The sequence below is a fragment of the Notamacropus eugenii genome, chromosome 3, assembly GCF_028372415.1.
Source record: "Notamacropus eugenii isolate mMacEug1 chromosome 3, mMacEug1.pri_v2, whole genome shotgun sequence".
NCBI lineage: Eukaryota > Metazoa > Chordata > Mammalia > Diprotodontia > Macropodidae > Notamacropus > Notamacropus eugenii.
Genome location: NC_092874.1, coordinates 279,297,019 through 279,314,518, shown reverse-complemented (window position 1 = coordinate 279,314,518; position 17,500 = coordinate 279,297,019). Strand labels below are relative to the sequence as shown.

At 40.0% G+C, this 17,500-nt stretch overlaps 1 protein-coding gene across 3 annotated transcripts in view; it reads right to left on the bottom strand.

Annotated features, from left to right (window-relative positions):
* Nucleotides 1-17,500, bottom strand: part of CFAP54 (cilia and flagella associated protein 54) — a 313,535-nt gene that overhangs the window by 141,456 nt on the left and 154,579 nt on the right. For all 3 annotated transcript variants that reach the window (XM_072655644.1, XM_072655643.1, XM_072655642.1), the window contains exons 37-39: nt 15,753-15,976; nt 15,520-15,640; nt 14,546-14,654 (exon numbers count right to left, since the gene is read on the bottom strand). In XM_072655644.1, the coding sequence (XP_072511745.1) occupies nt 14,546-14,654; nt 15,520-15,640; nt 15,753-15,976 (454 nt within the window). The remainder of the gene's footprint in view (nt 1-14,545; nt 14,655-15,519; nt 15,641-15,752; nt 15,977-17,500) is intronic.

The window sequence follows — 17,500 nt, the reverse complement described above, 5'->3', positions numbered from 1 at the left end:
CTAGCAAGATCTTAATCAAATATTAAATTGATATAGAAACAGAAAGATCATTTAAGATTTTAAAATATAACCTCTTTATTTTATAAGTGAGAGATCGGAAGCCTCCAGAGATAAAGTAATTTTTCTAATGACACAACAGAACCTAGATTTGAACCACAGTTCTCTGATATTCTGATTGTGGGCAGCTAGATGACTCAGCGGATAGAGCACCAGACTTAGATTCAGAAAGACTCCTCTTCATGAGTTCAAATCCAACCTCAGGTACTTACTAGCTGTGTGACCCTGGGCTAATAACCCTGTTTGCCTCAGTTCCCTTCTCTGTAAAGTGAGTTGGAGAAGGATATGGCAAACCACTGTAGCATCTGTGCCAAGAACACCTCAAATGACGTCACAAAGAGTCAGACACAAATGAAAATAACTAAACAACACCACCAAATAACCACTACCTCTTATTCCAAATCTACTGAATTCATTTGAATGATCCCAGTACAACAAAGTAGGACAAGAACTTTTGAAAAGATCCCCTTCTCTGGATCATGCCTTTTACAGAATTTTTTTTTTTTATTAAACTTTTAACATTTATTTTCACACAATTTTGGGTTACAAATTTTCTCCCCTTTTTTCCCCTCCCCCCCCCAGACCCAAGCTTTCTAATTGCCCCTGTGACCTATCTGCTCTCTCCTCTATCCTCCCTCCCTGCCCTTGTCTCCGTCTTCTCTTTTGTCCTGTAGGGCCGGATAGCTTTCTTGACCCCTTAACCTGTATTTCTTGTTACCCAGTGGTAAGAACATTACATTTGGTCCTAACACTTTGAGTTCCGACTTCTTTAGCTTCCTCCCTCTCTACCCCTTCCCCTTGGAAGACCGGCAGTTCAATATAGGCCATATCTGTTTAGTTTTGCAAATGATTTCCATACTAGTTGTGTTGTATAGGCCTAACTATATTTCCCTCCGTCCTGTCCTGTCCCCCATTACTTCTATTTTCTTATGGTCCTTTTCCTCCCCATGTGTGTCAACCTCGTACTGCATTCTCCTCCCCATGCCCTCCCCTCTATCCTCCCCCCCATCCTGCTTGTGCCCCTGTTCCCCACTCTCCTGTATTATGAGATAGGTTTTCCTATCAAAATGAGTGTGCATTATATTCTTTCCTTTAGTGGAATGTGATGAGAGTAGACCTCGTGTTCTTCTCTTGCCTCCCCTCTTTATCCCACCACTAATAAGTCTTTTACTTGCCTCTTTTATGAGAGATAATTTGCCCCATATAACTTCTCCCTTTCTCCTCCCAATATTTCTCTCTCACTGCTTGATTTCATTTTTTTTTTTTTTTAGTATATGATCCCATCCTCTTCAATTTACTCTGTGCACTCTGTCTCTATGTATGTGTACGTGTGTGCATGTGTGTGTGTGTGTGTGTGTGTGTACTCCCACCCAGTGCCCAGATACTGAAATGTTTCAAGAGTTATAAATATTGTCTTTCCATGTAGGAATGTAAACAGTTCAACTTTAGTAAGTCCCTTATGATTTCTCTTTGCTGTTCGCCTTTTCATGGTTCTCTTCATTCTTGTGTTAGAAAGTCAAATTTTCTTTCCAGCTCTGGTCTTTTCATCAGGAAAATTTGAAAGTCTTCTATTTCATTGAAAGACCATTTTTTCTCCTGAAGTATTATAGTCAGTTTTGCTGGGTAGGTGATTCTTGGCTTCAGTCCTAGTTCCTTTGACTTCTGGAATATCCTATTCCATTCCCTTCTATCCCTCAATGTAGAAGGTGCCAGGTCTTGTACTATCCTGATTGTATTTCCACAATACTTGAATTGCTTCTTTCTAGCTGCTTGCAATATTTTCTCTTTCACCTGGGAATTCTGGAATTTGGCCACAATGTTCCTAGGAGTTTCTCTTTTTGGATCTCTTTCATGCGGTGTTCTGCGGATTCCTTGAATATTTATTTTGCCTTCTGGTTCTAGAATCTCAGGGCAGTTTTCCTTGATAATTTCATGGAAGATGATGTCTAGGCTCTTCTTTTGATCATGGTTTTCAGGTAGTCCCAGAATTTTTACATTGTCTCTCCTGATTCTATTTTCCAGGTCAGTTGTTTTTCCAATAAGATATTTCACATTATCTTCCATTTTTCGAATCTGCGCGGTATGTTCTGAGATATCTGTCTTTCTCGAAAAGTCCAAAGCTTCCATCTGTACCATTCCAGATTTGAAAGATCTATTTTCTTCAGTGAGCTTTTGAATCTCCTTTTCCATTTGGTTAATTCTGCTTTTGAAAGCATTCTTCTCCTCATTGGCCCCTTGCACCTCTCTTGTCAGCTGAGTTAGGCTAGTTCTCAAGGTGCCAATTTCTTCAAGATTTTTTTGGTTCTCCTTTAGCAGGGAGCTGCTCTGTTTTTCATGCTTCTCCCTTATACCTCTCATTTCCCTTCCCAGTCTTTCCTCCACCTCTCTAACTTGATTTTCAAAATTCCTCTTGAGCTCTTCCATGGCTCAAGCCCATTGGGTGGGCTGGGACACAGAGTCCTCGATTTCTGTGTCTTTGCCTGATGGCAAGCCTTGTTCCTCCCCATCAGAAAGGAAGGGAGGAAGTGTTTTTTCTCCGATAAAGTACCCTTCAATAGTTTTATTTCTTTTCCCTTTTCTTGGCATTTTCTCCACCTAGTGGCCTGACCTCTGAATGTTCTCCTCACACCCACCTCGTCTCCTGGTCCTCCCAGCCAGCGTTTGGGGACTGAGATTCAAATGCTGCTTCCCGCCTTAGGATTTTTGGCGGGGGCAGGGCTGTTATTCAGTGTTAAATTAGGCTCAGGTGCTAAGGTCAGGGGCAGGGCCGCCTCTCTGGCTCAATTCCCTCAGGGGGTTTATGCATAGACCTTCCACAATGGATCCAGGCTCCCGGTTGCTTGGGGAGCCCCCGTCCGCAGCCGCCTCTCAGCCCCCACCTCCCGGGGAGGTCCAAGCCTTGGGGGCACCTCACTCCCCTCTCAACCCGCCAAAGAGACTCTCTCACCCACCCCCGTCAGTCACCTGTTGGTGGGGGGGCCCGTGCTGCCGCTGAAGATCCCGCCTCCGGAGCCCTTTCAGATCTGTGCCTCTCGGAGTCGTGGCCGCCGCCGCCGCAGGTCCGGGCTGGGCACCGTGTCTGCAGCACGACGGACCTTTTGCGAGAGGTTTGCTGGTCCCTCTGTGGGTGGGGGGACCCGCGTGGCCGCTGGAGATCCCGTCCCGTAGCCCTCTCGGATCTTTTTCTCACGGTGTCGCTGCTGCAGTATGGTTGCTCTCTGCTACCCGCCCTGGCACCCAGTCCACGGCGCGAAGGACCCCCCGTGAGAGGTTTGCAGGTCTCTCCGGAACAGAAATCTCCCTCGCTCCAATATTCCGTGGTCTCTGGGTGCAGAATTCGCCCTGGGTTAGTCCCCTCTGCCGTTCTGTGGTTTGTGGGTTCGGAGCTATGTGTATGTGCGTCTTTCTACTTCGCCATCTTGGCTCCGCCTACAGAATTTTTTCTTCCCTAACTGGGTCTAGACTAATAGGGAATGTTAAGAACACCCTTATAAAGTCTAAATAATTCAAACAATCAGCCAAGGATTCCTGTGTTATAATTGTAATTATAGGTTGTAATATTTCTCCAATCCTCTCCAAACTCTCTCCATCATCTACCATCTTTTTGTTCCAGTGCTAGAGAAAGCTGTGGGCCTATTCCTTTTCAAGACTGTCCCCTCTTCTTTTCCCCCTTGATAACATCCCTTTCTCATCTCATTCAGGATCTTGTCCTTCAATCATTTCTTCTATTACTCTCTCTGTCTATCTGTCTCACTTCTAAAACCCAATCCTATAAATCAAACTGCTTGCTGGGCATAGATCAATACCTACATGTTTCTACTCAATCTCAATCTCAGTGGGTCCAAAACAGAACTCATTCTCAAAAGGCATAATAGTAGAGGAGAAAAGTCTTGGACTTGAAGTCGAAAGAGATCAGTGTTTCTCAGTCCAATCTCAAACATTCACTGATTTTATAACAAAAAGGAAATAAATTCAACTCTGAGCTGAAGACTCCATCTGTGAAATAGTCATCATAATATCCACAACACTTATCAAGTAGGACTGTTGTAAGAATCAAATGAGATCATGGATGTAAAGTGTAGAACTTTAGGCACCACACAAAGGTCAGTCTATTGTTATTACCCCTAGACTTACTCCTCTTTCAATGGCCTTGTTGGTTGAGGAATAATCCAACTCTTAGGTACTCAGGTTCAAAATCTGAGTGTTTCTTGATTTTTCCTTCTCCCACAGACCCCACACCCAATCAATGACAAAGTCTTACTGATTTTAACTCCAAAACACTTCTCGCATTCAGTTTCCCATTCTCAGCTCACATGGTCATCTGGGTCCCTCTTCCCTCTTGCCTGGATTTGGCCTCTTAACTGGTCTCCACTCTCTAATCCATCCTCTACACAGCTGACATAGTCATCTTATCTTCCTAAGGGACAAGTCTCATTGTGGCACTCCCTTTTCAAAAAACTTTCAGTGGCTCTCTATGGCCTATGGGACAAAACACAAATTTCTTAGCCTGGCTTTTAAAGCCTTCCAAAATATGCTTTCAACCTATATTTCCAGACATTTCCAATTACTGCCCTTCACATTGGCTCATTCTAGCCAAACTATGCTAACCATTCTAGTCTCCCATGTCTGGCACTTTTCTCAGATTATCCTCTGTTCCTGGAATGTATTTCCTCCTCAGTTCTATAAATGAATGAATGGGGGGAAAGCATTTATTGATTGCTTATTAGGTGCAAAGCATGATGCTAAGTGCCAGGGACACAAGAAAGGCATAGGGATATGAATCCTGAGCCCTTGTTAAAGGACATGTTTGACATTGCATCTCCTGATTAGTCCCTTGGTCCCCATGGTTGGAGTTGTGAAGATGGCAGGAGATGGAGCCAGTAAGAACTGCCCAACCTGTGGTCTTTAAGGAAAGCAAGCCGAGCATCTAAGGATGAAATCAAGCCAGAATGTTCTTGGAGAACAGGCTTATTCTTGGCCACATTTCCCTCAGGAGGGAGTGAGCCAGTCTCAGCAGCTGCCTTCACACCACAGCAGGGGCAGCAAACAACAAGCGTATTGTTGGAAAAGCATCCACACACAATAGCAATGTCATGTGCATGTGTGTGTTGGTTCTCTGCCACCTACACACACACACACACACACACACACACACACACACACACACACACACACACAATTGCAGAAGGAGACACAGGCAAACTAACTCATCAAAAAAAATAATAAAAAAGCTACTGCAGCCTGGATTCTGTGATACTCAACTTAGCTTAGCCCCATCCCTTACACGTGGGCTGGGCTGGTTCTTACCAGCCAAGCTTCCCCAAGCTCCTTCTCTTCTGCCAGCCCTGTGCCTCCCAGCTGAATTCTGTTCTGGCTCATGTGAAGGCCAGGTCTCATTCACATCAGGGCCAAGATTGTGGGTAACAATGGGCATTCCCATTCTGCATTTTCTCCTTTTCTTTCTGTCTATGGTTCCATATTCTTCCTTCCCTTCTGCATCTAGGAAGATTCATTACCACAGCAGACAGTGCAGCACATAGGGTATTGGACCTGGAGTCAGGAAGACCCGAGTTCAAATCCTGCCTCAGATACTTACTAGCTATGTAACTCTAGGCTAGTCACTTACCCTCTATCTGCCTCAGTTTCTTTAACCATAAAATGGGGTTAATAAAAGCACCTACCTTACAGGTGTATAAAACACGTGAAGTGCTTTGCAAACCTTAAAACAATATATTAACACTAGCTATTATTAACCAACATATGAGGACATGTTAAGCCCCTGAACCCTGCACATTGGCGTGTTCCGGCATGTAAATATGTGCTATGCAACTGAACACCACCAATGTGATTGACATTGTGAGGAAAAGAGGTTTTTAAAATTGCTCTTTTTAACCTCATAATAATAATAATAGTAGCAAGTATTTATATAGCATTCCAAAGTTAACCACCATTTTATAAAAAGAGAAACTGAGGCACAGAGCCGTTTAAGTGACAAAGCCAGTAAGGGTCTGAGTTGGGTCTTCCTGACTGCAGGTCCAGAGCTCTACCCAATGTGTCTCCTACTTTCTCTTAAGTTAATGTTCTTAGCGGACGTGCCTACCATTTTCTTTTTGAGTCTGTTGCAGCTCAGGACAGAGAATTTCTTCCTTCAAAGATCAATGACTTTTTTTGGATGTCCCTTCACTGATATAGACAACAACTCATTTATGACTTAGCAGACTGTCTTCAAGAGTGGAGGTGGCAAAAAGATTCTTCCTCTTCTGGGTAGACACAAATACACACCCAAAGCACATATACACAGATACATACGCACAAACACACACATATTCGTATTCACACGCATACATTTAAAAGGCCCAGGTTGGTTTTAAACAAGGATCTTATCAAGTCAGTTAACAGACAAGTCTCCCTGTATCCCACCACCATGCCCCATTGTTGGAGCTTGGAGCCACTGAAATCGCTAAGCCTCCTCCAACTTTCACCTGAGTTGGTCATGATTTTTAAAAAATCCAACTGTAGTATTTTCTTTTATTCCCTACAAAATTAACTCAATTCAGTGTGACCTGTCATTTCAGCCTGTAAAGATCTTTGTACCCTGACAGACGTGGGTGGAGGACAGAATTCTTTGACATCCAGCCAGAGACCTCTTGCCAGCTTCACAAGTGCTAATGCTCTATTTGCAGAATACAACTCTGCCTCAGTCCATCCACAAGTACCAGTTGAGCATCCAGTGCTAGGAACACTCCCATTATCTCAATTCACTTTCTTCCTGAAACAGTAGCTGTTGGTTTGATGATATTATGAGTTTCTTCATTTCTTCACCCAAATCCTCTTCAAATTCCTTCAGTGTTGAGGGAATGAAAGGAATCACATTTATACTCAGAGGGCAGGTCCCAAAGCAGATGATTTCCAGCCAGAACTATACCATGTTTCTTTCTTTGTATTGACAGGGCCTAGCACAACACAACGCTACAAAATAAATTCTTAATAAATGCTAGTTTGCCTGATCTAACCCTTTTTCATTGAAAGGAATTATTCATAAAAAATACCCAGTGTAGTCTTTCTATTGATTAGTGAAAATTATGGACTACTTGAACTTCCAGGAACTGGGATGGCAGAGTGATCAGTAAGTGCTCTCTCCTCCCCCCTGATGACCCTGAGGGAACCATAAAATTCTTCCCCAGATTAATCCTGGATCAGCAGGAACAGCAGAAGGGGGCGGGTGGTCTCATAACACCAGAGGCTGGAGAGGTGGCAAAGGGGGATTCTTCCTACCGTGGTGGAGGCTATCTGGAGGGACAGACGACCCAGGGCAGAGAAAAATTCGCACTGAGACCCAAGCAAGCCTCAGCCCGGGAGACGAGCCCCAGGAGGGGCGGGAACACGCATTAGCCTCTAGGTGTGCCCCAGCCCTCCAGGGGAAAGGGAAGACAATAGGGAAGCTGGGATCAGCATCCCCGGACCTTGCCTTTGCCTCAGGCCAGCTGAGGAGATATCCTGAGACCAGACCACACCTCCCACACACCTATCAAGCTAAACCCAGGGTTGATCTGGGAAACAAACAAAAAAAAAAAAAGCCTGCTTTTAGCCTAGACAAACATCAACTCAACTTAAAAGATCTGTATCTTCTGACTGAAAGAACCAAAAGCTACAACACTCAGCCAACATCATGAATCGGAAAAAGCAGACGAAAAGTGAAAAAACCATAGAATCTTTCTATGGGGATAAGGACCAAAACACAAACACCAAAGAGGTCAGAGCTGAGACTGTACTTCCATCTGAAACCTCAGATGGGACTATGAATTTCTCGCAAGCACAACTAGATTACCTGGAACGTCTGAAGAAGGATATAAAAGAAAAACTGGCCAATGATTTTAAAACCATAAAAAAAGAATTCACTGATGAGAACATCAATCTGAAAAAGAAAATTGAAGAAATGGAAAAGGAAGTTCAAAAATTAACTGGAGAGAATAATTCCCTAAAAGGAAGAGTTAATCAAACGGAAAAGGAAACTCAAAACCTAATAGGGAAAATTGATCAGATGGAAAAGGAAACCCAAAACCTAACTGGGAAAATTGGTCGAATGGAAAAAGAAGTACAAAAATTAAATGGAGAAAATAGCTCCTTAAAGGGAAAAATTGGCCAGATGGAAAAGGAGATGCGAAAGCTAACTGAAGAAAACAATACGATCAAGATTAGAATTGGGCAAGTAGAAACTAATGAGTCAATGAGGCAACAAGAATCAGTCAAACAAAATCTAAAGAACGAAAAGATAGAAGAAAATCTAAAATATTTAATTGGAAAAACAACTGACCTGGAAAATAGATCCAGGAGAGAAAATCTAAGAATTATTGGCCTGCCAGAAACCCATGATGAAGAAAAGAGTCTGGACAATATCTTCCAGGAAATCATCAAGGAAAACTGCCCAGAAGTACTAGACTCAGAGGGCAAAATAGTCATCGAAAGAATCCACCGTTCCCCACCGGAAAGGGATCCCAAACTCAAAACCCCAAGAAATATAGTTGCCAAATTCCAGAGCTATCAAGTGAAGGAGAAAATACTACAAGCAGCCAGAAAGAAACAATTTAAATATCAAGGTCACACAGTCAGGATCACACAGGACCTTGCAGCTTCTACATTAAAAGATCGAAAGAATTGGAACCCAATATTCCGTAAGGCAAAGGAGTTGGGACTCCAACCGAGGATCAACTACCCAGCAAAGTTCAGCATAACATTTCAGGCAAGGAGAAAGTCATTCAACGAAATAAGGGATTTCCAGAGCTTCCTGACCAAAACACCAGAACTCAATAGACAATTTGATCTTCAAATGCAGGTCTCCAGAGAATCATAAAAAGGTAAACAGAGGGGAAAAAACAAAAACAAAAACTTGCAACTCAATTAGGGCAATCTGTTTACCTCCCTGTAAGGGAAGATGATACCTGTTAATCTTGAGAACTGTGCAGCTATTATGATAAAAGGGATATATGTAGAGGGAACGGGCATAAAGTAAATGATGTCATGTCAAAAATATGATTTAAGTATGAGAAGGGAATGTAATAGGAGGTGTGGAAAGGGGGAAGCAGAAAATGGCAAATTATATCACAGGAAGAAGTACAAAACTATAGTAGAGGGAAGGAGGGGAGGGAGATGAGCATTGTTTGAGAGGTACTCTCATCTGATTTGTTCAAAGGAGGGAACAATAACCTTAAGCAGATAATCTTAACTAGCTCTATAGGTAGTAGGAGGGGAAGGGGGAAGAAAGGGGAGGGTGACTAAAAGGGAGGAAAGAAGCAATAAGAGTAAAGGGGACTAAAAGGGAAGGGGGCTAAAAGAAGGAGGGGAAGGCTGCAGGAGGAGGGGGAGAAAAGTGAATACTATTGAGGAGGGGAAGGGAGACGGGAGAGTTAAAAGCACAAATGGTGGGAAAGAGGGTGGAGGGAAATACACAGATTGTAATCATAACTGTGAATGTGAATGGGATGAACTCTCCCATAAAACGGAGACGGATAGCAGAATGGATTAAAAGCCATAATCCAACAATATGCTGCTTACAAGAAACACATTTGAAACGGGGGGATACACATAGGATAAAGGTCAAAGGATGGAGCAGAATATATTGTGCTTCAGCTCATGTAAGAAAGGCAGGAGTAGCAATCCTAATCTCAGACAAAGCGAAAGCAGAAATAGATCTAATCAAAAGGGGTAAGGATGGAAACTATATCCTGCTAAAAGGCACCATAGACAATGAAGCAATATCATTACTAAACATGTATGCTCCAAGTGGTATAGCATCCAGATTCTTAGAGGAGAGGTTGGGGGAGTTGAAGGAAGAAATTGATAGCAAAACTATACTAGTGGGGGACCTCAACCTCCCCCTCTCTGAACTAGATAAATCCAACCTTAAAATAAACAAGAAAGAGGTTAAGGAGGTAAATAAAACTCTGGATAAGGTAGATATGATAGATCTTTGGAGAAAATTAAATGGGAATAGAAAGGAATATACCTTTTTCTCAGCGGTACATGGAACATTTACAAAAATTGACCATGTACTAGGACATAAAAATCTCACAATCCAGTGCAGAAAGGTAGAGATAATCAATGCATCCTTTTCAGATCATAATGCATTAAAAATTACATGTAATAAAAGGCCATGGAAAGAGAAACCAAAAATCAATTGGAAACTAAATAATCTAATTCTAAAGAAGGATTGGGTTAAAGAAGAAATCATAGAAACAATCAACAACTTCATTCAAGAGAATGACAATAGTGAGACAACGTACCAAAACTTATGGGACACTGCAAAAGCAGTTATTAGGGGAAGTTTTATATCTCTGAATGCTTACATAAGTAAAATAGAGAAAGAGGAGATCAATGGCTTAGGCTTGCAGTTGAAAAAGCTAGAAAAAGAACAAATTGAAAATCCCCAAGTAAATACCAAATTAGAAATACTGAAAACCAAAGGAGAGATTAATAAAATTGAAATAAAGAAAACTATTGAATTAATAAATAAAACCAATAGTTGGTTTTATGAAAAAACTAATAAAATTGATAAACCTTTGGTTAATCTGATCAAAAAAAAGAAAGAAGAAAACCAAATTACTAACATTAAAAATGAAAGGGGTGAACTCACCTCCAATGAGGAGGAAATTAAAACAATAATTAGAAACTACTTTGCCCAACTTTATGCCCACAAATTCGACAATCTAAACGAGATGGATGAATATTTTAAAAAATACAAATTGCCCAGATTAACAGAAGAGGAAGTTGAATACTTAAACAACCCCATCTCAGAAAAAGAAATTGAACAAGCCATCAATGAACTCCCTAGGAAAAAATCTCCAGGGCCAGATGGATTCACAAGTGAATTCTATCAAACATTTAAAGAACAGTTAATTCCAATACTACATACACTATTCTTGAAAATTGGGGAAGAAGGAGTCCTCCCAAATTCTTTCTATGATACAAATATGGTTTTGATACCCAAACCAGGAAGAGACAAAACAGAGAAAGAAAATTATAGACCAATTTCCCTAATGAATATAGATGCAAAAATTTTAAATAAGATTTTAGCAAAACGAATACAGCATCTAATCACGAGATTAATACATTATGATCAGGTAGGATTCATACCAGGACTACAGGGCTGGTTCAATATTAGGAAAACTATTAGCATTATCGACCACATCAACAACAAAGCTAACAAAAACCACATGATTATCTCAATAGATGCAGAAAAAGCTTTTGACAAAATACAACATCCATTCCTACTAAAAACATTGGAGAACGTAGGAATAAAGGGAACTTTCCATAAAATAATAAGCAGTATCTATCTAAAACCTTCAGCAAGCATTATATGCAATGGGGATAAGCTAGATGCATTCCCAATAAGATCAGGGGTGAAACAAGGTTGTCCATTATCACCACTATTATTCAATATGGTACTAGAAATGTTAGCTGTAGCAATTAGACAAGATAAAGATATTCAAGGAATTAGAATAGCCAAAGAAGAAACTAAGTTATCACTCTTTGCAGATGATATGATGATTTACCTAGAGAATCCCAGAGATTCAAGTAAAAAATTACTTGAATTAATAAACAACTTTGGCAAAGTTGCAGGGTACAAAATAAACCCACACAAATCCTCTGCATTCCTATATATTAACAACAAAGTTCAACAGCAAGAGATAGAAAGAGAAATCCCATTTAAAGTTAGGGTAGACAGTATAAAATACTTAGGAGTCTACCTGCCAAAACAAACCCAGGGACTATATGAACACAATTACAAGACACTTTTTGCACAAATAAAGTCAGATTTAAGTAAGTGGAAAAACATTAGTTGCTCATGGGTAGGCCGTGCTAATATAATAAAAATGACAATTCTACCCAAATTAATATACTTATTTAGTGCCATACCAATTAAACTATCAGACAATTACTTTCTAGAGCTGGATAAAATAATATCAAAATTCATTTGGAAAAACAAAAGGTCCAGAATATCAAAGGGACTAATGAAAATAAATGCTAGGGAAGGTGGCCTAGCGCTACCAGACCTTAAACTGTACTATAAAGCAGCAATTATCAAAACCACTTGGTATTGGCTAAGAAACAGAGAGGTAGACAAGTGGAATAGACTTGGCACTCAAGATGCAGTAGGCAAGGAATATAGCAACCTTCTGTTTGATAAACCCAAGGACCCCAGCTTCTGGGATAAGAACTCATTGTTTGACAAAAATTGCTGGGAAAACTGGATAACAGTGTGGCGGAAATTAGGCATAGACCCATACCTGACACCGTACACAAGAATAAAGTCCAAATGGGTACATGATTTAGGTATAAAGATTGATACCATGAATAAACTGGAGAAGCAAGAAATAGTGTATTTATCAGATCTATGGAGAAGGGAAGAATTCTTTACTAAAGGAGAGATAGAATGCATTATGAAATGCAAAATGGATAACTTTGAGTACATTAAACTGAGAAGTTTTTGCACAACCAAACCCAATGCAACAAAAATCCGGAGGGATGTAGTAAATTGGGAAAAAATTTTTACAGTTAAGCTCGGGGATAAAGGCCTCATTTCTAGAATATATAGAGAACTGACCCAAATGTATAATCATACAAGTCATTCCCCAATTGATAAATGGTCAAAGGATATGAACAGGCAATTTTCAGAGGAAGAAATTAAAGCTATCTATAATCATATGAAAAAATGCTCTAAATCACTATTGGTTAGAGAGATGCAAATCAAAACAACTCTGAGGTACCACATCACACCTATAAGATTGGCAAACATGACAGAACAAGAAAATGATAAATGCTGGAGAGGATGTGGGAGAGTTGGAACACTAATTCATTGTTGGTGGAGCTGTGAGCGCATCCAACCATTCTGGAGAGCAATTTGGAACTATGCCCAAAGGGCTACAAAAATGTGCATACCCTTTGACCCAGCAATATCGCTACTAGGACTATATCCCCAAGAGATCATAAAAATGGGAAAGGGTCCCACATGTACAAAAATATTTATAGCAGCACTCTATGTAGTGGCCAAAAACTGGAAGTCAAGGGGATGTCCATCAATTGGGGAATGGCTGAATAAATTATGGTATATGAATGTAATGGAGTACTATTGTGCCATAAGAAATGATGAACAAGAAGACTTCAGAGAGGCCTGGAAGGACTTATATGACCTGATGCTGAGTGAAAGGAGCAGAACCAGGAGAACTTTATGCACAGCAACAACCACAGTGTGTGAGAGCTTTTTCTGGTAAACTTAGATTTTTGTAATAACACAAGAACTTCTGAAAAAAAAAAAAAATCCCAATGGTGGACCTCAAGGCAAAATGCCTTCCACACTCAGAGAGAGAAATATGGAAGTCACTCACATAATGTAGCAGATCATGTTTGTGTATGTGTATCTGTTTGTGTATCATGTTCTGATTTGTTATACGGATTCTTTCATTTATCTTAGTCTGACTACATAGCATGACTATAGTGAAAATATACTCAATAGGAAAGTATATGTAGAATCCATACAGAATTGTATGCAGTTGTGGGGAGGGAGGGAGGTAGTGGGGGGTGGGTGGGGAGGGATAAAATCGCAATTGTATGGCAGTGATTGTTAAACATTTAAAAAATAAAAAAATAAAAAAATAAAAAATAAAAAAAATAAAAAAAAAGAAAAAAAAAAAAAGAAAATTATGCCTTCACCTCCTCCCCTGTCTACAATTTAACTTCTAGAAGTGACCCTTAGATTTGAACTCATACAGAAGCAAGTCTAGTGCCCCTTCCCTACATCCACAACCATTAGCAGGAGGTACAAGAATGTACCGAATTCAAGACAATTCCAGCTTTTATTCTCATCTACATTATCCTTTCACTGCCTCATGCCTTCAAACTGGAGATGGCCCAAACCTTGGAGCTCAACTCTCTGAGTAACTAGTGAGCTAAAATCAGATGTCACAGGTTCTCTAAACGCCCTAAGTCTCAGATGACTTTCTGAAGAGAGGGAAACTAGGGTTCTCAGGAGAAGCAATCTGTATTAATCATGGGAACCTGGGTTGCTTTGGAAACCAGGACAGAACCCTCTCCAGGTTCCCAGGCAAGGCAGCAGTATAAGGTCATTTTCAATTGTTTCCCCTTTCTCCTACACCAAAAGAAAAAATATCTACCAAAGTGTGGGCACTCAACAACCATTCCGTATCTCCTTTCATCTTGGAAATTCAATAAAAATACATTTGCTTTTTTTTACCAAAGAATCCATCTTAATTGAGGTTTATAATAACCTAAATAACAAAACTAATGAGATTAAGACGGATGGGTAAATGCCAAATGGATTATTTTTTAATCAAATAAACCTCTAGAAAAAGACTTTAGAAACTTTTTAATTAGGCAAGATTAAGTTCTCGTAGACTGTCGAAATAATGAAGGAGAAAGGTGAGCCTTATATGAGAACCAGTAAACAGCACATGGGTCTGGAATCCATCCTTACCTGAATGAGCTCCATCCTGCTCAAACTCAATAAAGCCTCCATGCCACCCTGCTTCATTAGGCCGAAATGCAGGATGGGGCTGTTTTCCAATGACGTTACGGAGGTTTATCTTTAAAAAGAAAAGAAGAATGTTTATTACTTAGTCATCCATTTCCAGTCTTCCCTGAATTTTTCTCTTATTTGCACTTGTCAAAATAAAGAAGTAAAACATGATGCTTAATATAGTAGCCAGGATGACAGCATTCAATCATGATCAACTCTCCCAGACAAATGAAGCATTTTTCATATCCATTCTGCAGAGTACAGCTGGAGGAGAGCATTATACAAATTACATACAGCAATTAGAGGATAGTTTTCCAATATTGTGTAATTCGCTCTCCTAAATTTATCTTATATTATCTAATTTGAAACATTTAGGAGATGTAGGCTACTTTTTTGTTACTTTGCCATCATAGAACATGTGGGATGGTTCTCCCACCCCACTCGTCATTTAGGACAATTTAGCACAATTTAAATTTTCCTTGATGATGTTTTTCAGAATTAACTTCCTCTCTGTTTAATTTTGGGTCATCTACTCTCTGCCATCATGGAGACCAAAGCCTGGAATCATAAAGATTTGAAAATAGAAATGTGGGGGGAGCCTGTCAAAATGAATGTATCATTTCGGAGGACTTGAAACAGAGGTCCCAGAGTATATGAAATGATGATACAAGCTAATTTAGCAAACTTTGGAGAAAACTTTTCTGTGAATTCACTGTGAAGATTTTCTTTCAGAATACTCAAAAGTAATCTACCTCTGAGCATTTTTGAAAATGCTACAAAAACGTTATAGGAAGAATGGAACACATTCATGCAGATATTTTATGTTTCAAAATGAGCATGTGTGTGTGTACATACATATATGTACACACACACATGCTCTCACACATATGCACATACACACACACACACACACACACACACACACACCTTACCTTGTCCTCAATTTCATTTTCTATCTTGATCACCTCTTGGCCACTGAACTTCTTGATTCTCTCCAGAAGCTTTCTCTGAGCATAGACTAACAATGGCGTCACTTGCTCAGTATACCTCTCACTGCCAGGACAAAACAAGGCATTAGAACCATATGGTTAAGAGTGTCAGCTAACTGGGTCATTTTTATTGGATGCGGGTGTTGTAGGTCAGCTTTCCATTCAGCATTACTTACTGTGTCATTTCATTAAAATAGAGGGCAATATGCACTAGGATTTCCCATTTTCCCACTCTGTACAAAATTTCCAAAGTTTTAAAGATGAAGTCAGAAATATACTTCAAATCAACCAAATTCATATCATCAAAAGGGTCTTCAAATGTTAGATTAAAGCCACCATCATCATCTTCAATGCTCCCATAAGTGCTTGGAACACCGAAATCTTTATTATCATCCAAAATCTGCAAAAAACCAACAAACTGTGTTGATCAAACACATGGGTATTCAAGATCTGGTACTAAAGTGTGTTTTCTTTCAAAGGACACCCCCAAAACTCACTAACTTTAAATGTATCCAGGAAGTAATGACAATCTAAATCAATTAGTCTATCCACAACTCTTTGTTAAGGGCTTAATATAGCCAGGCACTGAGCTAAGTAGTAGGGATGCAAAAACTATGCCTGCTCACAAGGAGCTTACATTCTAATGTGGGAAATAAGAGTAGCAGTAGTAATAACAATAATAACAAATAGAATTTATGTAGTACTCTAAGATTTGCAATGCTCTTTATATGTTAACACCTTTCATGCTCATGATAATCCTGTGAGATAGATGGTTATTATTGCTGCCATGTTATAGACAAGGAAACTGAAGTGCAGACTGAAAGGACCTATCCAGGATCAGTCACACATCTAATAAGTTTCAGTCAGGATTCAAATTAAGTTTAACTCCAAGTCCCATGCTCTATCCATTGCATTCCCTACCTCTCTGCCTGAAGTAACATACAAGATAGAGACACAGTAGTTAAATAGTTCCCTCTAAAAGAAGACTTTCCCCATCCCCCTTAACGTTAATGCCTCTCCTCTGAGGTTATCTTCAATTTATTTTCTATATATACATAAATATTTAATATAATATATATTATGTTTATGTATGCATGTACAGAAATAGGTGTGTACGTATGTGTTCAGTTGTTCAGTCGTGTTCAATTCTTCATGACCTTGTGAGCCATGACATACCAATACTGTCCACGTTTCCTGGCAAAAATACTGTAGGGAGTTGCTATGTCCTCCTACATGGGATTAAGGCAAAACAGAGGTTAGGGACTTGCTTAGGGTCACACTGCTACTAAGCGTCTGAGGCCAATTTGAACTTAGGGCTTCCTGATTCCAGAGCTAGCGGTCTATACACTAGCCTCCATATGTAGTTGTGTCCATGTGTATGTATATATGTGTGTATTACATATAATATAGTGAGTATATATACACACCTAGGCTGGTGATACAAATAAAGGCAAAACATATATATTTATCTATTATCATGAAATTATCATGAAAGTGAGTCAAGAATGTGCTTGCTGCTCTGCTTTGGGCAGAGAGAGCTACAGAGCATGAGTCGATAACTGACTTCTCCCATCACTCCACCCTATCATGCCTCTGTATCTCACTTGGGATCTCTTTCTTTGCTGAATTTCTCAGCTACAACTTCCTTCTCTTGAGATGGTCTGCAGTATGTGGTGATGATGGTCTCTGTTTTGTCTCGATTGATCCTTATCCAAAAGGTGTTCACCATGCCTACTCCTTCTGGTCCTAGGATTTCCTCACGCAAGTAGATCTAATTAATATGCAATATACTGTCCCCTGGCCTCCTTTAGCTTTTTCTTTCACACAAAAAGTCAGGAGTAGAATCCTACAATGTCTCAGGGATACTTACGCAGCTACATTATCTCCTTGCATTAGGTCCTCTAACTCCCTTTCTTTTTGTTAG